The sequence below is a fragment of the Ambystoma mexicanum genome, chromosome 14 (genome assembly GCF_040938575.1).
Source record: "Ambystoma mexicanum isolate Mex_15411 chromosome 14, UKY_AmexF1_1, whole genome shotgun sequence".
NCBI classification, from domain to species: Eukaryota; Metazoa; Chordata; class Amphibia; order Caudata; family Ambystomatidae; genus Ambystoma; species Ambystoma mexicanum.
This window is the reverse complement of record NC_090940.1, coordinates 601,494,510-601,521,021: the sequence shown is the minus strand read 5'-3', so window position 1 is coordinate 601,521,021 and position 26,512 is coordinate 601,494,510. Positions and strand designations below refer to the sequence as shown.

The following is a 26,512-nucleotide window of genomic DNA, read 5'->3' as shown; positions in this document are numbered from 1 at the left end:
AACCCACCTTGGAATGATCTGTGGAAAATGCATTCCTGCGGAAGGTGAAGTAGATATTACAGGCTTCCAGAAATTCCTTAACCTTTCTTTCCGAGCCGTCAAATTTACCCGACACCAGGGGTAGTGGGGGCAAATCAGATGTCTGTTGTTCTCTTGCAGCTACTCTTTGCTGGAGCGCCACATTGTCAGCCTTGAGTGTTTGGACTTCTGCGTTGAGGGTTTGGACAGCTGTCACTAGCTCTTGCAGTTGTTGTGGCGTAGCCATAACTTCTTCCTGGCGTTGCAAGCTATCAGAACTGGCGCTATAGGCTACGGGATCAGCTAGAAGGTCAGCAATGTCTTCGTCTTCACTCGAGTTTCTACATTCCCCAATCACCTCCTCCTCACCTGAATAGTCCAGTTTCTTTCTGCGGTGAGTCCAATGTAAGGCTTCTTCTTTTTTTGAAGATAAGGTCTACCTCGGAAGGAAGCCACCGTGACTCTGAGACAGAGAAAACCGTCGGTGACTCCCCTCCGCGACAGCCAGAGGGGGAAAAAGCCAGTGGATGGCAAAAAACCCTGGGATCCGGTGTAGTCGTTAAGGCAATGGAAGTCGTCAGATCCGTAGTAGGTAGGATGAGTCCTCCGCCGATTACCCAGGAACAGCGAGGTCGGCGTGTCTATGCAGACCGGTAGATTGGAGGTAGCTGGATACAGGTAAGTACCCCACAGCGTGGAGGACAAGCGAGAACGGGGGAATCCGGAGTCAGGGAATCCAAGAGCAAAGAATGACAGCGGGGGAAGTAGCACGGGAAGCAAGGGGAGAAGGCAAGCGGAAAACAGAGAGGGGGAAGCCAAACGGAAACGGGAGGAGAAGGAAGCAAAACAGACTCTGAACAAGGCGTGATAGAAGGACAAGACTGTCACAGGGAAAAACTAGCGCAAGCAAGGGGGCGAGAATGAACTCAGTTGCAACGCGCCGAGCCGCCGGCAGCCGAGTGAGATAAACAAACGGCAGCGGCCATCTTGGAAACAACTAGACAGTGTCTGGTAGATGGAGAAGGAACGTAACGGAACACTTCAATGGCGTCCCTGTTTCCACCTTCGCCACAAACGCCAGTCGCCGACAGCCGTGACAATTAGGGCTGCGTAGGAATGACAGAAGCAGGGACCCACTCCAAAAAGAACAGAGCTACTCCACCTGTGGGTCGGTTAGTTCTGGGCTTGGAGAAGATCTTGTAGCCATCAGGGAGGAGAGTGTCAAACACGTGACAGATCTGGCCGTGAACCATGTCTCAATGAGACAGAGGACATCCAGGTCTAGTTCTCCGAGGAGGTGGCAGATGTCAGAGGAGTGTTTGACAGCAGAGTGAGAGTAGCGACATGGAGCAGGTTGCCACATTTGAAAGACTTCTGGTGTGGGGTACAGGCTTGAGGCACACCCAGCAAGTGGTAGAGGAGCCTGAGAGTGAGCAGAGGTGGTAGCAGGAGGTGGCAGAGGAGACGTAGAGGTGCTAGTAGGAGTAGCAGGTGAAGGAAGTTAGGCGTCTCCCGCCTCTTATCAACTATCAAAAAGGAGGAGATGGGCAGAGGGCCCTGGACCAAGACGGTGCCATTCAGACAGACATTAATGGTGGTCTTGGAGGAGTGGAAGGAGCCCACTGAGTGTCACCCTTAATGGGAGAGGAAGAGATGGGAGAGAGCGCCAAGACTATCTGAGGGGTCCATAGGTCTGGAGAGGGAAAGACAAAGAGGATGTCAGTTAGTGTGTGTCTGGAGGAAGCGCTGATGTGGGTATCATCGATAGGGAGGCCAGGGTTGGAGACCAGGATATCCCTCTTGAACATTTTCCTACCAGATTTAGTGAGGGGATAGGATAGGAGATGGAGCAGCAGTTTGAGAAGATGGGAGAGATTGAGAGCACGATAGAGGGTGCGTGGAGGCAAGAAGGGAGCAGGAGGAGGAAAGAAAATCACAGCCCAAGCCAAGCATCATGGGAGGCAACAAAGGGGAGGGTTCACACAGAAGAAGGCACACAGGAGGTAATGAGCAGGCATCCACAGAGGAATGCAAGAGAAATGTGGACGGAAGACAGGGGAGGGAAAGTGCACTGTAAAACACCCAAGTTCGACTTTACTAAAAAGGGAGAAAAGGGCCTAGTTCCAACACAATCAATGTAAAAAAGGAAAAGCGAACTTTCTTAGAGAGATGGCTAAGCAATACACTTCACGGCGATGCTATGATTGGTGCACTATGAACAATAGGGTTATTGGAGGGGTCAGTATGATGGGGTGCAGTGATTGCTGTACACTCTAACCCACCGCACTTAATTTACCAGTCACAGTAGGTTGACTGCTGCAGGCTTCTTGCTTCACCAGCAGACACCATGTTGAGCTGCTTCTGTGGGAGCTCTCGTTTGCCTCTGGGGACCTTCGCCAGAGGGGGCTGCAACGGGAAGAGGGCTGCCCTACATGAACATATTAAGAAGGGTCAATCCGGCAAAGGGGACGAGGAAGGGAAGTTTATGAGGAAGAGGAAGGGAGGAACAGCAGGCAAAACACGTCACAAGGCTACACAAGGATTTTTTAAAAAAAACACTTTTAACCAAAAGCAAACTTTCAGAAAGCGGACCTCTGATTGCAATTACCATGATGTAACTGGCAGTGTAGACGCGCTACAAAATTACTCAGTCAGTGAGACCAACAGGTTTCCTTGAATATTAAAGCGAGTATACTACGCTACGATGCGGATCAGCTATTCAAGTTACACTTTCCCAGAACTATTTCAGTACTGCGTTAGTAACCATATGCCAGGATGTTTGGTTCACAGACAAACTAACACTCACCGCATCGATGGGTGCACGGTGGGTGACCGTTGGAGTTGAAGGGATCCTGGAAGCTATCCTGCGTGTTCAATGCCAGTGTCCAGGGATTAACATCTTGCCAGTACCCTGTGTGGTACATTTACTGGACAGTAAAGGTATTGGCGCATACCTGCTTCTATCTTCGTTTCGTCTTATGTCTGTGGAGGCACTCGACGTAACATCTGGTGACAAGATTCCCAGTGGAGGATCCTGGACACTGCCCCTGACTTCCCACCACCCAGTGCATGTTTGAACGCAAGGCTGTTGAACTTGTTTGGATCCCTACTGCAGAGGCTGTTTCCGGTGCAGATCGTCAGGCTGCACAGTTTCTGGAGGGTGCCTGCTTTCTGTGCTTCTTGTGCTGTAGACAGGCTATTGGGCAACCTGCATGAGTTGTGCCTGCTATCTGGGGATGGCTGAGGACCTGGCCAGGCCATCTGTGTGCCGCCGACATGGGGGCACACATGACCACCCCATCACGCTCAGAGAAGAGATGTGCTGAGCGTCTGCCGGAAGGTCTGCCTGCATTCAAGCTGGGCCTACTGGTGGGCAGTGATGTGGGGGCAGATGGCTGTCCCATCATGGAGTTGCTGGCGATTTGTTTTTGACTAAGGGACAGGGCTGTGTCGAGGAAGTTACCATCCGAGGGGCCAAGCTGCTGTTAAGGAGGAACCGCACAGGTGCTGTGAGAGGGAAATCGATGCCGTTGATCTGGGAGCTGTCGGTGCTGCCCTAGGGTCCAACATGGGAGCGTTTGAAGAAGTGTTGGAGGACTCTGGAGTATCGTTGCGGATGGTAGTGCTGTGCTCCACTTGCTCCTTGTGTTTCTGCTGTTCAGCTGAAGACAGCCCGCCCTGGCAATTGTCCTGGGTGCATGTTTGATATGTGGCATGTGTGAAGAACACATGGTATCAAAAGGAGACTCGCACACAAAAGATGCAAGTCCAAAGGTTTTATTTATTCATTTGCATGTAGACTTCCTAACTAGCCCTAAATCTAAAGTGGGAATAAACTCGACCATACAATAAAAGTAAAAACAGTCCTAGTCCGTATAGTCAAAACAAAAGTTTCTAAACCTAATACCTGCCCTAATTCTAACACAAAAGATGCAAGCGAAATGCATACAAATAAAAAGGGTAGTATTCTCAACAAAAGGATCAGGATATCAAGGTGTTTGAAGAAATAAGATGTCTGTTCCCCACAATTTCAGCTTGGGACAATGGGAAAGGTTAGGCAGGGCAGTTTTCCCCAATGAGGCACACTCTGGATTTCTGGGGCGAGTTAAGTCTGTTCAGGCTTCTTTCATAGTTCAATGCCAGTTCAACTTTGAAAATAAACGTTACCAATGTCTTTGGCAAAGACTTTCTTCGTCTTGAAACTAAATCTTAATAGCCACTCTTTCACAAACGTCTCGGGGTTCCCTTTCCCAAGCTTTCTTCGTCGAAGATTTTCGAGACGGCATAGATTTGGCTTCTGACTATGCCTGGCCACTTTGACAGCTGTTGTATTCACTTTCTGCCAATGCTTTCTGGTACTTGTAGTTTCAACTTTATTAGCTTCCCTCCGCTGGGCTTGAGCCACTCACAATATCGTAACACAGGTTTCCCTCAGTCGGCTCAAACCCTTTCCACAGGTCACATAATAATTCACTTTCAAGCTCCTCTCGATCGGGGGCAAGCTTTACTTCACTTATTTCAAATTTCGCCAATCTTTTACTTTAGGATCTTGACCGTTACTTCACAAAGCATCCCATTTGATCTTTATACCGTTAGTTACAACAGATACTTTCGACTGCTGTAGCCAATAGCAGGACCACTCTGTTACTTTGTATTGCATTGTCCCTTATTATTTGAGTTTCTTTAACTCGCGATTGCCGTATTACATGTAACCTTGTCTTGATGTATTTACTTTCGAGTGTAACACAACCAGGCTTTTGTTCTTCTCTTGATTACTCACAGGCTGGGTTTCAATATCGTTCGTCTTTCCGAGTTCAAGGTTTCTGCTTTCCTTGCTTGATCGTAAAAACGAGAGGGAAACCCCTTTTTGGTGAGGACCACTGGTTCAATATAACATTTTTCACATTGGGGTACCCAACAACTTTGCTTCAATAATTATTTCTATTAATTCTTTTAGTCATTAAATGCTATGACTTTTAGAACTCTCTCTACTACCAATGTTTTTATTTTATTGGCATAGTTTTCAGAAAACAAAAACTTACATCACTTTGTATATATATATTCTTTTTTCTTTGCCTTTGTTGCTGCATGAAGTAAATCAACACAAACACATTTTACACTTCTCTTTGTTTCTATCAGATGATTGAAGCATCTTTGTCGTGATCCTTTTTATGAACAATCTTTTTCTCAAAAAAAACTATTTTTTTCTATACACCACGTGAAGTGATTCCCACAAAATAAGTGTGCATGAATTCACTTTCTTTTTGTGATCAGGGTCTACGTCCCCACTTTACTGGATTATTTTGCTTCCTAAAATTGACGTGATAGCAATTGGGGGCGGAGGGGTTATTACTTCCTGCTGGTTGGTTGGACCTTTCGGTGGGGTATGGACCACCTACCTCAGGACCTTCTAATGTTGTCTGGCCCTGGAAGATAAACCATATTTTCTACAAGAATTTTTCTTAAAATCAGTTAAAAAGGAATATGCTCCTATTGTGCTCTGCATCTGACACCATATTACTAACCTTGTGTGTTCATCTTGCAACGCTCCATATAATGGCTTATAGGTGTCTCTACTCCTTCCTGTGTGAGAGTGGAACTTCCATTTATAACTATTCCTACATAACTGTTCCTACATGTGGGTATTTAATAGCGTGTTTTTTAACGAAAAACACATGTCCCAATGGTATCTGCATGCTTACCCTGTTCGAGCTTGTGTTTTCCAATATGTTGTAATCCCTGCTGTTTTCCATGCTGACTTGACTTTTTTAAATATATATATATATATTCATCATGTAGGCCGGGCTTGCACTCGTTGCAGCATTCGTTTCCAGGTTCTGAAAATAACATGTAGGTAGTGCTCAGTGTCTATCTCGCATATTAATTTAGTTTTTTATATATTATTTTTCTTAATGTACTATCTAGGGTAAGCTGTGGCTACATATCTATCCATTAGTTGTTCTGCTGAACAAACCCATCTGTGTCTATTGTAAGGAACTCATGGTGGCAAAGATAAAGACGGACACAAGTGATCACAGTTCAAGGGTGTTTATTAAACTGTAAAAGTGGGTGAGATAAACGCCTAAGCTAAACCTAAATCTAAGATGGGAACAAGCTGCGACCAGCAAATGAAAATAAGGCAGTCCCAGTGGCGTTGTGTCAAATAAAAGAGCCTATACTAAGACAAACCTATTGCTAATCCTTATGCTAATTACAAAAAGAGTGTGGTATAGGATTCATAAGAAAAAAAAGTGTTCACAAATAATGTGTCAGGATGCAGTAGTAGGGGGTCTCCCTTCCCCATGTTTTGAGCACGGGATAAGGTGGAACCTCGAAGCACAGCACACTTCTCGGGCTTCCTGTGCACGAGACGACAGTTCTGTTCTCAACCGTCAAGAACCTCGATGGCCAAGTCTCTTTTCCTGCAGAAAGTCTCTTGCCTTCGAGGGTCGGAAAATAACAAACCAAAATGTTCTTTTATACGGTAGTTCGGGTGTTAATGGCTCACCCCTCGGTGCTCCTCTTCCGGGCGCAGACCCTTCTCAATTTTCAGCCTCCCGCTTTTGGGTACACTGTGGCTTTTCCTTAGTTCACGAATCTTAACGTCATATTAAACGATTCCTCAGGGTTCGCCCCTTTTTGTCAGGCTCCCTCTACTGGGTTCACTCTGGCCACCTTTTGCAGAATAGTTCACTGTGGACGTCCCTCAGTCGGGTTCACTTCTGTCAATACACTGTTCATAGGGACCTCAGGCTTCACCCCATTTTGTCAGCCTCCCTCGGCTGGGTTCACTGTTGCCAACGTTATCAACCATGCCTTTCTGAATCACCTGTCGGTCAAAGACTTCGACTATACAGAGGATTTTGCAAGACCCCAGTATGACAACTTTCACAGTTCCTTTGCGGCCTTCCTGAGGGCTTCTGGTAGTAGCAGTTTTAATAAACAGAGGATTGACCAGAGTGTCTCTGGAGTAAGCACCCACGTGGTGCTGGATCCATCTGCAGTTGGTCTCCCCTTTATTCTTAACAGTTCTTTGAACTTCCCTTAAGTTGCTACTTTGTGGCTTTCATTCAACACAGTTTGGTTTTTACCGGTCCTCCCTTCGACTTACCGACTGTGATGAAGCTTGCTTTTCAGCATATCTGGAGTCAAGGCCAGTACCACGGTAGCAGGCGCCTCCCTCGGTCCTGCTTATCCTGCTGGGCAGAAGCAAAGGAAGATCTCCACCATTAGCATATGACTCAGAATGGAGACGGGAGAGAGCATCCGCACACTGGCCGGACGGTAGGTGATCGAGAAATTGAACTGTGAAAAGAAAAGGTGCCAGCGTGCCTGTCCGGCCGTTAGACATTTCATAGATTTGAAAGCCAGTAGGCTCTGATGGTCGGAATAGACTATGACCGGATGGCGGGCCCCCAACAGGTGATTCGTGGGCAGGGGCGACTAGTGTCACAGGTTTCCTTTCACCCCTTCTCTCGGCTCTGCATTCGTCTATTTGCAATACCAGGTCCAACAGTTCGCCAAATGCTGTAGGGACAACAGGCAAGGTGGCCAACGTGTCTTTCAGATCCTCGGAGAGGCCCTTGCAGAAAACCGCTGCTTTTTTCTCTTCAGGCCAGTCCGTCTCAGAAGCCAACAGGTTAACAAGGGAGTGTTTCCCTGACCGAGATTCAAGAAATCCAGATCTGTGGCTTGAGTTTTGTAACTGGTGTCAAAGACCCTGTTCATGGCTCTGATTAAAGAGTCAGTCGTATAAAACGAAACTGTTGGTTTCCAGTAGGGGATTAGCCCAAGCTGCAGCGGTGCCCCCAAGATGGGATAAGACAAAGGCTGCCTTTGTGGTGGAGTTTGGGCAGGCAGGCAGGCGGGTGGGCGACAGAGAAAATGCAACTATGTATTGGTTGATGAAGGTCCTGTTTGGGATCACCCATGAATTGCTCGGGTGGTGCCAGAGGAAATTGCGTGGACATAAGAACAGGAGTTGGCTCTTGTCTGGGAAGAGGGTGACTGGACACAGAAGGAGTTGCCCCTGAGGCCTATCCCCCCATGAATACGGGATGGGCGGCCAAGTCCTGTAGGGAATCAGTCCTATTGCGTAAAGCATCATGTGCTGCGGACATGTCCGTCCGGAGGTCATCAACCTTCTGCATCAGAGTAGCCAGAGTGTCGGTTGATTCCATGGCTCCTTATTCTGTTACTCACCAACTTGATTTACAGATGGAGAGGTGAGGCGAGCGACTTGGTTCTCAGCCTTGTTAGACGAGCCTGGGTTTCCCTAAAACCAGGACTCCTCATTTGATAGAACTATTTTTTTTATGATACGCCCCTCTGCTGTGAGACCAGAACAGACATGGGGGTAGATCAAATAAAAGAGCGGGGAGCACACACCACTGCAGTACCAGGCTGAAAGGGAAAAAGAAACGGGTCAAGTGGTGTTAAATTGATTCCTGACTACTCAAACATTACCTGTTACCCCGCTTGGAAGTAAGCGGGAAGGAAGGCCTGTATGAACACAGGTTCCTAAGGAACAACAAGATAACTATATTAGCAATCTACGTATGCTAGGTGTATTATACTGTTTGGGATAGCAGGTGGAATCAACAGAGCTCTTACCAGTTCATATGAATGAAGGCGTGGACAAAAGGTTGAACAATGAGGGTAGCAGAAGGTGCTTCGAATAGTCAACTACGAAACGGGATAAAACAAAAAAAGTTAGTAGGTTTACTTAACCCAGGCGGCACGAGGGACACACTAGATCCGGGATGGTGCACGGCTGCAGCAGAGCGTCTCTTCAGTGCACTGGGTCCGAGTTATAAGCTCAAGAACAGTTGTACAGTTCAGCGTGGGTGCAGGTAAGTTCAGAGCAGCGTGTAAATGAATGAAAGGTGTTCATGCAACTGAAGGCTACACGGAGGCAGGAGGACTGAAGTCTTACGTCGAATTGTAGAGGGAATGCAGGTAGGTTCAGAGCAGCGTTACGTTAAGGGAACTTGTGCGAGGCACCGGTGGAAGATAACCGAAAGCTACGCAGGAGTGCTGGTTAGCACAACGTGCGCCCAGTAAAGGGAGACAAAGGAAGTCCATATGAGAAGCGGTGTCCGCAACACTTTAATCATACAGGTACCTGGGATAAGGCAATGGAAGTCTGTTGTACAGGCGAAGGTCGACAGCAGCGGGTCAATTGATACAAAATCGTAGGGCAAAAGAGGTCAGTGAAGAGAATGGAAGGTCAGAATTTAAATGGAAAGACGGACACACAGATTCAGCGTAGTAGGCAAGCTAACTACAATTAGAAGCAGCGCTTCCTGTGCTGGCAAGGCTTTTACGCTTCCGTTGAGGGCGGAACCTGCGGGAGCAACCAGCTGATGTGATCATATGACTCAAGCTCTGTGTGGAAGTCATAACAACGGCGGTCCCTGCATGGAGAGATGCTGCAGTTCGTCTCCAAGGCAACTGTCTCCACCTAAAGAATGGAGCCGTCAAGCGGCGAATCCTATGAGGCAAAGAGGATGTAACCCAAGGCTTTGAAGCCTGAATACAGGCACCTCGAACCGTAACAGCTGGTGGCAATGAACCTTTTTTAATTTGGTGCACCAATACCGCGGGCTGTTTGCACAGCTCTGGGAAAGGCACCCATGGGTGCTTTTTTACCAATTTGGCCCCAGTCTTTTTTTTGTGGCCATTTTAGCATTTCTTGTCCTTTCTTGTTCCTTCTCCTGACATGCAGGGTGGGAAATTCCTTTGTGTCATTTTAATCTTCGGTGGGAGTCCTGTGGACTTCACGTCCAGACTCCAGAGGGTCTGTAAAGGCAGGAATCGAGGGAGGAGTCCAAAAATCCACAGCCCTTTGTCTTCCAGCCTGACGGCGTGAATCCAGTTTCAACTGGAAGGCTGGCTGTCCTGAAAGCACTGCCAACTTTCCAAGGTAGAATGTTGCAAGGCTGTTTGATTGGCTGGGTTCCTGCATAAAAGTATGATCCTGGAAACTGAAGAGGTAGTCGACCACTGGAACCAAACCCGAAGAGGAAGATTAAGAAACCACAGCTGAGACATTTTCCAGCGATCAGAGAGCATGCTGTGTAATCAGAGCCTACTGTAGCCCTTCCTTCTAATCGAACTGGGGACTCAACAACGAACCCGACCCAGAGCCTTGTGTGACCCACTACACTCAAGAAGACCTGCATTTTGGGCCATCTCACGTTGTGCTACGACCTTTTAGGTCTGCATTACCCCAATACCCTGGGACCTCCAGCCATTGTGTGCCGCACAGTCTTCCGAATCTCGCCGAAATATGGTGGGCATCCTGCTGGATCTCCAGAGGCACAATTCCAGTCCCAAGTCCCCTCACTGGAGTGCTGGACCTCGACAGAACCGCATCCAGCCACGAGGAAACTCTTGCCTGGAGCCTTCTCCTGGGATCCCTGCTGCAAAAGTTCTTACAAAGTCCTGTCTTCCGTCTTCTTGACAAAGGAATCCATCACCCGGTTTTTGGTTGCATATCCTGAAGTCTTTCTGCTGCAACCCTCCTTCTGTGCTGAGGTACTGTGTTGGCTGGGGTATTTTATCTACCTTAAGCCTTTGTGGTTTCTGTATAGCTTTGGGGTGTTTTTCTGTTATTGGGAGGCCACTCGTCCAGTTCACCCAGACCCACTGTGGAATCCTCCTAGGGTGTCTACCCTGAAGTCTCTGGACCCTCAACTAACTTAAGTTAAATACTTACTTGTTTGAACAGTCTTCCTCTGGAACTCTGACTTTGCCTGCAACTGAACCCTATCTCCCCCTGCCCACAGCTAGCACCTAGACTACTAGGGCCCTTCTACTGCCTCTGATAGAACTCATGCTATAGGGGAAGGACTGGCTAAGAAAAGGGTTCTGCCTTGAAAAGAATAACAAGTGTTCAAAACTGTAAAAGAAGTTGGTTAGTAACGGTAACTCTGAGAGTGAACAGTTAGTTATTACTTACCTTGAATGTGTGTTGCAGTATTCTGAAAGTATATATAAGGTTAATTTACTCACCTGTGGATTGGTTGTGCCTTTTCCCCAAAAGTAATCCTGTAGGCTGTAAGTTTCACTTTTCTATTTCTGTTAGGATAAATGTATAAGTGTCCCCAATTGGGTCTTGCACCCCCTGACTTGCTGTTGGACTGTCCAGAATAAGTCTGCCTAAGGGTATACTTACCTTTTAAGTTGCTGATAGCCCCTTTAAAAAGTATATGGGATCTACTTGCCTTGTGTTAGCTGTGTGCCATCCTAAAAGAAGTTAGTTATTGCATATCTCAATCTGTGTTCCACTGATCCTAAAAAGCAACTGTAATAGAATGACATTAGACTTTTACCTGCTTAGAATAGCTGTGTGTCATTCCTCAAAAGTGTTCCTTTAGGTGTAGCTGACCTTGGTCTGCCTGGTGCATACACATCTAGTGTTAGGAATTCTTGCGTATCTTAGCCTGTGTTCCACTGAGCTGAAAAGCAGCCTTAATTGTATATTGCACCAAAAAGGTCTTACTCACCTAGTATAACTGTCTGTTATCACATAAGTAGTAGAGGTATATACTGTTCCTTGACTCTGTGTTCCACTATTCAGAAAAGTATATTCGTAAGTTGGTTGACTATGTGATTTCATTGTTCATTGTCACTGCATAACTAACAGGGCCCACTACCCTTGTATTACCGTAAAGTAATCTGCAAGTAACTTATGGTTTTACTCCTCATGAATAGGTGTGCCCTATACTGAATGTGTATACAAAGGTCTGACTTACCTAGAAATGTTGTTCGATTTCTAAATAAGGGCAATGCTTCGGTCTGTGAGCTTTAAAGCATACTGTTGTGTTTTTATAATGTGTTTATATGCTTTTATTGATGGTACCCACCCAAGAATCTCTTGGTCTGCTTGTATATAAAATAAACCCTTTATTTTTTACAATACATAGTGTATCAGTGTTTCTTTGGACCATATGTATAATACAATTTATTTGTACTGATTGTACAGCCCTCTCTCCCTCCTAAAATGAGCCTGGCTGCTTGGTCTACACTACACTGAACTCAGATGGTACAGCTACTAATAGTGGAGTCTTGTACTGTTTCAGTTCAATGGTTTTACTAAGCCCTTAGTTGGACGTCAGAAAAACTGTCCTAACAAGGAGCTGCAGTGTCCCCAACTTGGAGAACAAGAGATGTAAATGTGAAGCTGGACACACCCGATGTATGGTGAGGATGGATGGTCACGTACATGCAAAGCTGCTGCTAGGAAAATGTGCAGATGGTAGAGCAGAGGTCAAAGTGACCCATTGAAAGCATGTATCTTGTAACGCAAGACCTGACCCTTTGCATTATTATAATAAAATGGTTCTGGGCAGTCTAAACTGTATTCATTTCCATTCTTGAGTGGTAGTGAGAACAGGTCATTCAATTAGTTACCTGCTTGTTCATGAGAATACCTTTTAAAATGTTTGTTTGTGTACTATTTGCTATATGCGTTTAAAATTAAGACTTGTTTTTCTTGTTTCCCTTTTTTTTCTTTTTAGATTAAAATGAAGCCTGGAAAACCCAAAAAGTTTATTAGATCCTTCTCAAAATTCAGAAAAAAGGGTATAAAAATAGTTGGGAAGTGGAAACCGGTGCAGATTGACCCAAACCTTTTTGCAGATGACAATTTAGGAGATGTCGTTTGCTTCGAGGAACTTACTGAATATGAGCTTCTGGATTCTAGCAAGGTCTTGAAAAGTAAGGGTAAAAAGAGACTACTGGGGGATGCAGAAAAGGAAGAATTAAATGAGGAGGAGGAGGAGGAGGACGAGGAAGAACCATCCCGCAAGAGCAAACGGAAGAAGCGCAGAGCAAGGGAGAATGCAGCGTCTATAGAGGAAAACAATAATTCTGAGACTGAGCAGGGTGAGGCGTCTGCCGATGATGAAGATTACCAGGCCGATGAATCCCAGCACACGGACCATGCGGACGAGGGCGATGCTGTGACCGAAATGGGAACTCCCCAAGAGCCGACCCGTAAAAAGAAGAAAAAGAAAAAGCGAGTGAAAAAAAAGGCACCACCATCAGTGGAAATGACAGAGCCTCCCAAAGCTTCAAAGAAGGTCAAGAACTGGAGTGCCAACACTAACCAATCAAGCACTGCAGACAAGCATGGAAACGTCTCTGCCTGGAAAGATTTGTTTGTGCCAGCGCCGGTTCTGCAAGCCTTGAGCTATCTGGGTTTCTCTGCCCCCACTCCCATCCAGGCCCTGGCCCTACCGTCTGCTATCCGAGACCACATGGATATCCTCGGTGCTGCAGAAACCGGTAAGCAGATTAGTTTTGTTTTTACATTTCCATTGTCTCCCATAAGATGTTCTAAATGCAATGGGCATGCTAGTGTGTGCGGGATATGCCTGCCTGTTGTGGCTAATACATGGCAAGCCATTCCCAGAGCAGCCAGAGGAAGGAAGAGGGATGTATCCGGTCTATACTTGTGAGCTTGGGGTATTTGGTGTTTTTGAATAAAGAGTAACGTTTCCTCAGTTCTGAAATGAAAATGTAGATGCTGTTTAATGATTGGTGATTTACTCATCATCACCTCTTCAATTTACTTTTGTGCACAAAGCAGAAGGACATAGAACCTAGATTATAAAAAAAACTGTTTTTCATAAAGTCCACCTGGAGGTAAAACTATCCTTTTGGTATACATGCCCCCAACTCTTAGTATAAGTCTGTACTACCTGTGAGGGAGGCATGGTATCGCACATTCTCCCGCACCACAAACTATGCTGCAGCCTGCTGGGTACACCCTGCTCTCCTATGAACTCTGGTCTCTGCACCCCTACTAACTATTGAGCCCCAGTGAGTGATGGTTGAACTATTCTTTTTCTTCCTCCACCAGCAGCCTGATCTATATCTTTGCATATCTCACTTGCTCATCCTCTTAACTTTTCTCTTCTCCCTCTGGTGTGTCCCCTGCACAAGATCGAATTTAGCTGTGTGGATTTACATCCTGCACCTCACTGGCCTTTTCATTGTAAATTGAATTTAGCTGTGTAATTACATCCCTCACCATAACTTCATTGCATTGTGCCTCTCCCATCCTGCCCTCATATCTGCACTGCATTGTGTTCTCCCTTTGCTACCACTTGGCCACCTGTGAAATTCGGTCAGAACTGTGCAGTGCAGTCACCCTCCTTTCAACTTCCCTCTGTCACCCTAATGGCACTCACCATCTCTCCTATCTTCTCTAATTGCTACACTATCTCCTATCCCCCCCCCTTTCTCACTAAGTCCGGAATGAAAAGGCACAAAAAAGACATCTTGCGTGCAAACCCCGTCCTTCCCATCGCAGACACCTACATCAGTGCAACATCCAGAGAGGTCTTCACGGATATCCTCTTCTCTGTCCCCTCTCCAGATCTTTGGACTCCTCATCTCTACTCTCTCCATCTTCACTTCCTCTCCCATTAACAGTGGGACCAAGTGGCAAGTCCTCTTGACTGGCTTCTCGTCCTTATGCTGCATCGTTAATGTCTACCACACGGGCACTAACCTGGTTCAGAGTCCTCAACCCAAGCTCCTTCGCTGTGACCGGATCCTCCCTTCCCTCATTAACTTCCTTCCTTCTGCTGCCTCTCCCCTCACCACTCTCGCTGTCCTTCCTACCCTGACTGGAGCACCACGCCGTGGTACTCCTCCTCAGAAACCTGCAAAAACAGAGACCACCTGCCCTCTGCCAACAAACTCTGCTGACATCTGCCTCCTTCTTGAAGACACTGACCTCGACTTTCTCGCTCTCACTGAGACTTGGTTCAATGCCAGCTAAGTCACTGCTTTTTACCCTGCTTTTTTCCTGTCGTCTTCAAGATCATTTCCAAGCCTCGACCTCACCATACTGGTGGTGGGGTTGCCTTAATCTGCTGTAAGGAGGGCATGGTATCAAAGTAAGACAGACACAAGTGACCACAGTTCAAGGGTGTTTATAAACTTTAATAAAGGTGTGATAATGCCTATCTAATCCTAAATCTACAGATGGGAGCAAGCTATGACCATCAAATAATATTAATGCAGTCCTATTGGAGTCTCGTCGAAATAAAAGGGCCTATACTAAAAATAAAAAGATGGCCAAACCTTACCACCAAGTACAAATAGTGTGCGGTAATGTTCATGAAAAAGAAAGAAGTGGTCACAAAATAAGTCACGATGTTTAGGCCGTTGGCCTCCCTTCCCCAAGTTTTCAGCATGGAACAAGGCAGTTCACTCGAGCATAGCACACTCTCTGGCTTCTTCGGCACAAGGACAGTTCCATTACCAACATCCAGGCCTTCTGTGTCTCTTAAATTATCAAAGTCTCTTCATTCAGAGGGTCTGATGTACCAAAACAAATGAAATGTTGCTACTCAAGTCTGGCGATTCACTCTTCACCCTGGATCCCCCTCAGTCGGGCTCAGATCCATTTTTTACCACAATCTTTACTTTGGATCCCCCTCTTCCGGGCTCAGTTCCTCCTCTCCAATGCCTATAGAATATCTTTTCTCAGGTGACTCACGGTTCACCCCGGATCTCCCCCAGCCAGGCTTGTATCCCTTTCACACAATTGGTCTCCCTCTGCCGGGCTCGGACCAATTGCAGTTTGTATTAGATATCGAAGACTTTCAAATGTGTCACAGGGTTTAGCTTGACCTGTTGCAGGACCACTTCAATTTTGCAGTTCACAATTTTACACTCTCAGTTGGATACCTAACAGAGACCTTTGAATGAGCACCCACGTGGTGCCGGGCCATTCTGTATATGGTATCTATCTTGGCTTCAAAAGTTCAGTCACTCCTTGGATGTGCAATTATGTTCGCGTAGCTCATCACATACGCCTCACACTCTGTTCTTTGCAGATTTATTCATACAATGTTGCTGCTCGCAACCTTGGTTCTAACACAGACCGGTCTGCTATCGGTCTCCCTGACTCAACGGCTTTGCTAACTTTACTGGCGCTGCTTTGTTGTAGGAGCCAAGGACAGTACCACAGCGGCAATTGCTCCTCTGCGCCTTGTCTATTAATGCCAGAGGACCACGGGTACCTCGGACACCCAATGTACCTTTCTTCAGCGGTAATTCCCGGTCTTATGTGTCTTATTCTCGAGGGCTCGTGAAAGTAGCAGTTCTTCTCGGAAAAGGTGAAGCAGGCTCCTTGCCATCTTTCACCTTGTATTAAACTTCATCTTGCAACTGCAGCTTCCTCGTGTGTTTTCCCTTGCTCAGAGTGTGCTCTCGTGCTCCGCCTTTTATCTGTGTGGGGAAGTGTGATGGAAGTCAGTTGTGTTCAAATATCAGTAATTGCTTGACACTGCCTGGCTCTTGTGTGGGGACATGTCAGGTAAACGGCTCGGGTGTTAGTCCATTGTCTCTCCCAGTGAGCTGTCCGTGCGAAAGTGTTTGTGTCGAGAAAGAGGGGGTTGGGGGTGTTAGTTCCTTGGTATCTTACCTAGTAGGATGGGGAAAGGTGTTACAAGGAAGGGGATACCTCGTCTCGCCATCCGGCATCCCACTTCCTGAAGACCCCTCATCCAGGTGTGCCTCCTGCACTGGCCTATCCACAGGAACTTGATCCAAAAGCGATGTACTGGCCACCTGGATGACAGATCCCCACGGACTAGCGGGAGATACAACTTCTGTATCTGCGGAACAGAAGTGGCAAACCTCACTCTCTGACCAACTGGCCTGCTCCAAAGGCAATACAGACTTGCCATCCATGCCTAGAAAAGGGCCCACATTTAGACACTGGTATCTGGTATTGTGAGAATCCTGAAAGTGTCTCCCTAGCTAGTCACCGGGGATCTGGTATTCAGGTGGCCAAGACACGACCATCGCTATTGGATCCAGTTCCTGGGGGTGGACCAGTGAGGGAGGATCACCTGGATGGGGGTTCTTTTGGGGGGACAGGGGGTGGAAGTGGGACACTGACAGGCGAGACGCGGTATCCCCCTTCTTCTTTCAACACCTTTTCCCCATCCTACCACGGATAGTCCAAAATACTGCCCACCCCCCTTTTTCCCACAAACACTTTCGCACAACACGAAAGACAACGGACTAACACCAGGACCGTTTACCTGTTGTGTCACAATACCAGGGTCAGGCAAAGTCAGGCAGACCACAATCGCGCACACTTGACGGCCCTTTCCATTTCTCACAGGGATAAAAGGTGGAGTATGAGCAAGGCAGACCGCACAACGTAAGAAAGGAACCACCATGTTAGAACATAGGTGACCCTTTGGTGCATAACCGAGGCTGTGAATACAGTCTGCAGTAAAATTTAGCACCAAAGTTGGTAGAACACGTCCACTGCCACCAGCCATAGCTATAGGATTGACAGTGACCAAAAGGTCACAGAAGCAGAGATAAGGGGGATACTAGGTATCCCCTTAGCACTTCATTTAGGGTGTTGTGTGCTAATCTCTCATATGTTTTAGGGTGGATACAACGTATCTCTTTATCCTTAAGAACAGTATTTTTTAAGGATAGTTGAAGAATATCAAAGAACCCAAAGGGTTCCCTCCAGCACTGCACATCGTGTGCAATGTGCTGCAAAAGTATAAAACCGATGCCTTTTAAGAGATATGGAGGAAAGCAAGAATCCATAGGATAAGGTAAAACAAAAGTCACAGTAAGTAAGAATGAATGGGGGGGGGAGGCTACCCTCATTTAGGAGAGAAAGAAAAAGGTCTAAATCCAGCTAAAAGTGCTCAGAGTCTCACTAGGAGAGAGGATGAAGCATAAAACTGATGCATCTCCCTAACACTGCTTCAGATATTTGGGCCTATAAACAAACTATGCTATTCTTTTGAGCTGTGTTGAATGTCACCTTTTGTTGGATCATACTCCTGAAATTCCAACATGAAGGTCAAACTCAGATGTTCATACGTTGTTTCCATGTGACGTTCCCTTAAATTATCTGGCTTTTTCTGCTTCACTTTAAGTTGGGAATCCACATAAGTGAATAATCCATAGCCTGTGGGCTAAATAAGGCACTTTGCTAAATTTCTGAAGTCACTGTATCCCTTTTAGAAGAAGTGTGGTGCAAAAGGCGTTTAATCCCTCCTCTCCTGCTCATCATCCTATCTCAAAATGATAATGGCCAAGAACAGTCAAAGATGGGGGTTCACTCCATAACAGCAGCTTTCTAACCTGATGCATCTTTCAACAAAAGGGCTGATTTGCAGTGACTGCTCTCGTAACCCGTTGCTGACACGCTGATTTGAATGTACAGCTGAAGACTCCTACTTGTATTGTTTCGCCATCTTGTTAAATTTGGCAACAAAAGGGATATATTTGGTCTGAGAACATAGTGAACCTGATGTTTACAATCTAATGTGCTTTTTTTTTGTTTGCTTTTTTATATTGAGTCTTTTAAAGCCGAAACGGGGCTCAAAATGTGCATTCACCTTTGGCTAGTGGTATGACTCTTGGCAAGTAAGAAATTATCTCTTGTGTGTATGTGTGGAATTGAGATGGCAGGTTACTTTTTATGGCTCGTTAGTAGCTTGCAACTTGAACATGCTACCCATGCGCCAAACATGGACAACTATAGTTACAGAAATATTTGTAGGCTATTCCAAATCAATCCCTTTTCCCTTGCTTCCTAGAGGCTGCCTTAACATAATTTGTCATCGGTGAAAGCAATAGCGCCATTTGTAATGCTAGCTTTCCAGTGGTATTCCCCACTTTTACCGCATTCATGCAGACAGAAGTCCCCATCGCCTGCTATCTGATCTAAATGGCCATTCTGACGTTAAACCCTTTAAGTTGGACGTTAAACCCTTTAATTTGGATAAACTGGACTATTACTAAGCAAAGACTATTCAAGAGAGCTCTGCATTACCCAATATGTATTGCACCCGTACCTAACTGCCACAATCTGCATACTCCAAACACGGCCAAATCATGAAGAGCGTGGAAAGTAGGCCTTGCCTGCCGCGAGCTCACAAAAACCTGTTGGCTCTGGCAGAAGCACAAAGCAAGGAACATGGATCAAATAATACTAACTCTTCACCCATGCATAAAGTACTTTCAAATGAACCCATTTTGAGATCACTAAGATTTGTCTTCAATAGTACCTTGTTGATTGGACTGCACTTAAATGGATGCCATGTTGGCATTCACTGGTTGTTCAAAGGGTATGCTGAAGCCACTTGCGACATCATTTATATCCCCCAGTGGGTATAATGTGCAAACTTTAAAATGTTATGTCATTGAAGTATTTGGCATGAACTTACAATTTATTGATATTGAAACTGATCTGTTACTCTGTCCTTTATTTCAGGCAGTGGGAAAACTTTGGCTTTTGCTATTCCAATGATCCATTCCATACTTGAGTGGCAGAAATCACGGGCTTTGCGAAATGATGAGGAAGAAGATTACCAGAGTGTAACAGACGATCCCTCCCTTGAGGGTGTTGAGAAGAAAACATTGGATGAGGATACCTTGGAAGACATTCCCAGACCTCTGAATGAAGAAGATGACAATGACAATGGAGACGATGAAGATGACGGAGACGAAACTGCTAACGTGGGCTGCGTGAAGGTTCTGCAGAATGTAGATTTTGATTTCAATGTCAACACCCCTACTGCAAAAACTCTGGCCATGGATAAAACTAGACCTTTGCTGGGGCTTGTTGTCGCCCCCACGAGGGAACTTGCTGTCCAAGTAAAACATCACATTGATGCTGTGGCCAGATTTACAGGTAGGTGGAGGCAACGTGGGACTTTAACTGGTGCTCGTGTTTTAAAGCTTAAAACAATGCTTGGTAACAGTATTATTGTGAGTTTATGGAAGTTAGACACTTCTAACAGTTCATTGTATCACAAATATCAGACTGTCTGGTTCTCTTTAATAATGGAGCCATGTTATTAAAAGTACCACATCAGGTTTCTAAATGGTAGTTCCTGCCAGGTTTCCTCTGCTTCTAATAGATGGCATAATAGTTGTTATTGCTCAGTTTAATGTTACTGTTTACGGCCCTCAAAATTATGAATGGCTGAGTCGGACCTTCTGGAGTTTGTACTCTGAATGTGCAGGCCTGGCCCTGTGGCGATTCAGTTTCTGAAACATCCATTATATATCTGCAGGACTTGATTTTCTATAGACTGAGAGTCCTTCGCTTAGATTTGCTGGGGCGTAATGTACAGTAACGCTGGTGGGTTTTCTCCATTAAATGATTATCTAACGACCAGATTCATTATCCCTTGATTTATTTCTCTTGTCTAAGGCCAGTCCCAGAATAGAATTCTCAATTTTGTTAATCAGTTTCAGACATTGGAAAGATTAGATTTGTGTGTTTTTTAAAAAAAAAGAAAAGACATTTTAATGGAAAAAGAATTAATACTCAATTCAATTTTAGACCCATTTAGGATTTTGTATGCCATAGTTAATTTATTAGCGCTTGGTAGTCCCTGAGCTTTTTATTGTTTAGATACGGTAAGTGCATTCTCTGCTGATCACTTTCTGGCTGCGCCATAGGCTACTTAAAGCTCTGTAGACAGTCCAATGCAAAGAGATCTGACAAAGACACACTGCCGCTGCTCCTACTGCCTGCCATATTATTCCAACAGTTGGGACTGTGGATTCTACAGAGTGTGAAACATGGGGCCATTAGAATGCGTCCTTAAGGTTTGTACGTTACTCCATGACGAGTGTATTGTGAGGGGTCCGAAATGTGAGGTGGAGAAACTTTGTGAAGGTTTTTCAAAAGATGCCATTTTGATAAAAGCCTCACTATCCCTGTCAAAAATAAAGTAAAGGGAACACTGTAACAAAAGGTTTCTGTCCCTAACACTTGTACATACACCAATTCAACAAGCTAATATATGGCAGTTCAAAGCAACAAATAAAATAGTTAAGGCCACATCATAACTCTATAATCTGAGTGAAGTCCCCTTCCACCGATTTAAAGCACGATTTTGTTAAATAGTTTCAAAAGAATAAGAAAATCCTGTCTCATAACAAAGGTTCCACTTCAGTTCTCTTTTTGTTCCAACTTGATAACACAAAGTTGCAACTTGAATTCAACCAACGGTTCACAAGTGTTCAACAAGGTTTTCCTCTTTTCACTTGCGACAAAGATCTTGAAACGGCGTCTTTTCATCAGCAAAGAATTTTCCATTCTTCGTTAGTTTCAACAAAAATGTCTTCGTCAGGATATTTCTGCACCAGTTCACAAAACCACTTGTTTGACAATAGTAAATACTTCTGAAGCAGTTCACACAACATTTGCTTCAGTGATACTAATTTGTCTGGATGATTCTGCATTAATCCATAAAAACACTTGGTTCTTCAACAACTTCTTCAATAATGTTGACCACCCCACAGTACTTCAATGGCTTCCACCTGGTCCACTCACCTGCCAGGCCTATTACTACAATGTTCTCTGCTCTGGTTTACTCTCCTGCCAGGCCAGAATACATTACTAAATACAAGTACTTATGTGGTAAAAGTCAGCTTCCAACAAATTAGCAATGTCTCTTGCTTCACAACATCAAGTTTAAGAATGTCTTTAGGGGAATCAAGAACCAAACTGGTGCTGTTTGTTAAACATGTGTGATTGCCACACGCAGTACAGGCTTTGCTCCACTACTCCTGAATACCTTTTCAGAAGGGAAGCCCTCCTGCCACTCGTCTCCCCACTTAAGCTCCACAACTTCACATTCAAGTATTATTTTTGTGAGAACAAGAAACACATTGGTGCGGTTTGGTACACCCATGTGATTGCCCCATGCAATGCAGGTTAAGCTCCACTCCTCCTGAATGCCATATATGGACATCCTTCCTGCCACCCCTTGCACACTAACCAAATGCTGATGATTGTCTCACTTTCACACCTCTTTGTCCTTGGCAATGTGGTTTTAAGCCATTTCTCCTTATGATTTCCTTTACATATGGGCAATAGTTTTTACAAGTGCTTACATTCTCAGTTGCTTTTTTTGGCTTTGGAAATAGTGGTTTGTATTTGCTTCTAGGGTTCTTGGCCTTTCTTGTCGTTGTCTTTTAATATGACCCACAATGTTCTAAATACACCCTTCTAGTCTGATAATTAGGTTCTTGTTCTGCCATCTGGTCCTTTTTAAATCAGCTTGGTTTGCACCAGAATAATTAGCCTGCTTTACAATCGTTGTTAAAAAAACTTTCCTCTTCTTCACTTTGTTTATATTATTTCTGAGGTTAAGGTTCCTGGACTTGGCCAGCAGACGTTTCCAGCTCCAGGGTCACAATCTAACTGAACTCACCAGGTCTGGAGTGCGCGTCTGTTCGCCTCACTGCCTCCAGGTCCTCTGCTTCTGTTTTCCTGAGCTGCACGGCAACCTCTCCTTCACGTCTGTCTGTGGCCCACATCTGTCAATATCAGAGCTCTCCTGGCACCCCAGCTCTCCAGTTCTCGCCTGCCACCGGCGCTCAACTGACAATGGGGAAAACTGTTAAATAGTGCGCTTTCCGCTTTGCCACCTCTGCAGCTGTGATCCTTGGGTGGGAGGGGGGTGGCGGGCGGAGTCCTCCCTCCCAACGCTTCCTGCTGTGCAACCTCTGCAGTCAAGATCTCGTGCATAAGGGGCCCTCTCGGGACCGGCATCTGTTTTAAACACTGCGGTGGTCCGGCTTGCATCGGACTTCTTCTGCCACGTGGAGGTATCAAAACTACTCCACCTTCTCCTACTGGTCTTTTCCATGCCCTGCAGCTGAGGGGGCCTTCCAGGATCCCTCATTTGTGATCACTATCCCTGGTAGGCTGCAACCTGCAGTCTGGTGCCTCTGCAGTCCTCTTCTTTGCCCCAGTACTTTGGGAATTATGGGATTTGGAGTTCACAATATAAAACTGTGCTTTCTCAATGAACTTTTCATCAGAGTTTACTTCTCTCCTTATACATATTCCCTAAAGGAGTATTATAAGCATTCAATGAAGTATTTGGCTTTACAGAAGAATGGGGGTTTTCAGGGTATACAGTGGTAACATTTAAAGACTCTTCTTCATTATTTCCTCAGGACTCATAGGGGCTTTCATTTCTATGAATGTCAGTGACTTTAAAAGGGTTTTTCTTTCTCCCAATACATTATTGGTTATAATTGCCTACACCCACATTCCAACAGTTCGCTTGAGAAAATAAAAGCTCTCTGACAGCAAGACATTACATATTCCTGTATCAACAATATTCCCTTCCTTGAGGGAGACAAATACGGCATCTCATCGCACAGAGTTCTCCTGTTTCCCCCGGGGTCTTTCTCCTCCCAGGTGATCCTCCCGACTAGCACCGGCCCCAGGGTCAGGATCAGGGAGCGTCTGCCTTTGCCTGGCCACCTGGGAGTAGACTTTAGGCAGTGTTTTTGTGAGGACTCTGCAGGATTCATCAATGCAACAAGACTTTCCAGCTTTCTGCCGCGTTTGAGCAAGAGAGACTCTCCTTCTGGAATGGGTCAGATGGGTATGTCCTTGTCTCCGGATCACCCCTGTTACCTTGTAACTACGTCTGGCACAGATGAACACAACTGTGGCCCATGTCTCTTCTGAGCTGGGTATTGTGATGCTGGAAATGCATCAGAGGGACAGGGCCTCCGTATCCTTGTCCTACTTTTTATTGTGTGTTCTGTCGTGTTTTCCGCGCAGGAGTTCATGTGGGATTCCTGGCGGTGCAGCTCTTTCTTTTGGTTTGGTCAACGGACCCGTGGGATACACTTATGGCACCCATGGGTGGGGGTACAGCCCTGTGCCCCTAGTGTATGTTTTTGGGCACCTGTGGGTGGCCCAGAGAGCAGGGTATGGGCTGGTGGCAGCTCCATGCTGAATTTGACAGGTTTGCGGAGTATCCTCCATTTTGGTATACCCCGGCCCTGCCATTGGGATCAGTTGATTCCTGATGGAAAACAAGTTGGTCCCGGTGGTCTCTTGCTTTCTATTACCCATTACCTTGTTTTCCCAAAGTCCTGGTAAGCCCTGACTCTGTCCCTTCCCCCCTGACTGGCTGTTGGATGGAAGTGCCATATATGGTGGTGTTCTGAAGGCACAGTCAGACTAGCTGGAGCCTTCCCGGTGATGTATGTTGTGGGTACCTCCTGTGGGTGGGACCTGGGTGAATAGAGTGTGTGACGAATATGCATTCTGTGTTGTGGGTGTCTAGTATCTGGTGGTTGACACAATGACTGAGACAACCCTGCCCGAAACCGGTATGAATGCAGCTTGGAGTGTTGAATGGCTCGGTACTTGTCCCAATACACATAACTTGTTGTGAGTGTCTGGAGAGAAGTGAATGGCCTGAATACCTCGTGTGCCTGATTGGCTGCCTACCTGCATGAATGCCCGTAGTCGTGATTGGATGTTTGAGTGTGACCCAGCGGAATGAATGGGAGATCAACAGTATATCTGGGGACCTCTCACTGCTAGGAATGGTGTTCAGAAGCTGAAGTCCACTACGACGAGTAACTGGATTAACTGACGCTTGACCTTGAAGCCCTGCTGGACGAGAAGAATTGCTGTTGCTCTCCTTCACAATCTGAAAGCTGCTGTGCCTCCAAGGACTGACCCAGAGAGGACCTGGTAAGGCGCCCTCTTCCCGAGCTACGAGGGACCATCGTGCACAGCTGATCTTTGCCAACGCTCCCTGGTAGACAGACCTACGACAGGCTGCCGACCCGATACGGGGACTGCTGCGGAACTCCAAGGAGAAACACTCGGACTGTTGTCCGCCACTGTCGACGACCGCCGTCGCCGACCGGACCCGCCGTGCTCCCGTTTGCCTAAGAACTTTCATTGATCGGACGCTCTCGTCTGCATCGTCATCCGCTTGTCTCCTGCTGGAGAAGGCCCGACCGTCGAGGCGCCGAGGAGTATCCACCGGTGGGTTTCCCGCCACCTACAGACCGCAGAGACGCTGACGACTCGACGCCCTTGCTGGGCCACAGTTCTTCATCATCTCTTTGCGGTCCAGAACTATTGTCACCGAGGTGCCCCGCACGCCTCTTCCTTGCAGGACGCCAACGCTCTATCGTCTACGAGCACCGCTAGGAACGAAGCTGCCACTTCCCTGCCATAGATCACCCTGTTCACCGTCGGACGTTCAACTCGTGACTCCTGCCTTTAAAGGGAGGGCACTCAAGAAGGGCAGTCGATTCCCCGACACAGAACGCCAAGTTCCCCGACACCTCTCGACGATCTGTGGCTCCCGCCTGAAAGGGAGGCACTCAAGAAGGATCGGTCGCTGCACCGTCGGAGAACTCTACTCCACCAGGTACATTGGGGGAGGGGTAAAACCTTCATAGGAAGAAGTAAGAGTATTGAACATTTGGACTGGGCTTGTGCTATATATCTTTATTTACAGGTTGCCCAGGTGGGGGGATTTCCACTCAGAACTGCACCTAGTGGTAGCGGTCAGTATTCTGCCTATTGTTTCAACCATCTTGCGTTCCTTCCTATCTCTATTGCTGGTTTACTCGTTATTGATCTGTGTGACATTTTAACCGTACAGTTGATGCATTTTAATGAGATTTGATAACATTAGTGGTACCACTCTAGACGTGTATAGATTTATCATTACTGACTTCCAAGTACAAAGTGTGTTATTGTGATCGTGTACATACCTTTGAATATTATATAAAGACTGTGTTTTCAGTAATACAGTATGTGGACATTCCTTTGTGGGGGTTCGGGGACTACACTGTACTTAAGAACCAGCCCGCATCACCTCCTGAGAAGCTAGGCCTTGATTGCTCGTCCATTGCTACCAAATAGAGAATCTTGGCTGGGGTCCGCTGTGCCTCTCCTCTACCATATAGAGAGCGGAAGTACAGACACCCCCCACCGGTCTTTACAGGTATCATGTCAAGCCCCTTAGCACAGAGATTGTGCCACTGTGGTCAACACTTGCATCACCAGGAATGTGGGCACTGTTGAGGTTGACTCCTTGACAGCCCTTGGCAACAACTGTGAGCAGCAGACTGTACCCGACCATGGCACAGCACAACCTTGTATGGTTTGCACTGACCTAAGGGTATGGTGATAACTGCACATTTGCTTTGGATGACCTCCGTCATGACCCTGAATTTAGGGGATGACCCTGAGATTGGTCCACTTGATATGGTGACTTTCAAGGATTTCCATGGCTTTAAGTGCCTCCTCAGCTCTCCTCCTAATCTCACTTACTTTGAAGAACTCGTGCAAACTACAACATTTTGACACCTCCTGTATTACTCAAGGGTACTGTAAGGGCTGAATCCCATTTTTGGGGGTTCCTATGTCCCTTTCATGGGACCCCTCAACTTAAGATCCGACTTTTTTGTTGGGACTTCTTCTGAAGTTCCTCTGCCACTGAACAACATACCATTCCCGCTAGAAAAAGACCTTTTGAAACTTCAAGTAAAGTCATGTTCTGGAATTCTCCCTTATTACTGTTTCTCTTTAGGGTATTTTTATACTGCACTGCTTATGTATTGTACAGCACTCGGATGCGTTTGTGCTGAGGTGCTCGCAGTCTGAGGCAGCTGGAATCTTTGG

At 46.2% G+C, this 26,512-nt stretch overlaps 1 protein-coding gene across 1 annotated transcript in view; it reads left to right on the top strand.

Annotated features, from left to right (window-relative positions):
- The window catches only part of DDX24 (DEAD-box helicase 24), a 133,992-nt gene that overhangs the window by 35,084 nt on the left and 72,396 nt on the right, over positions 1-26,512 (top strand). Inside the window, exons 2-3 of the mRNA XM_069637982.1 lie at positions 12,543-13,311; positions 19,304-19,723. Of these exons, the coding sequence (XP_069494083.1) occupies positions 12,543-13,311; positions 19,304-19,723 (1,189 nt within the window). The remainder of the gene's footprint in view (positions 1-12,542; positions 13,312-19,303; positions 19,724-26,512) is intronic.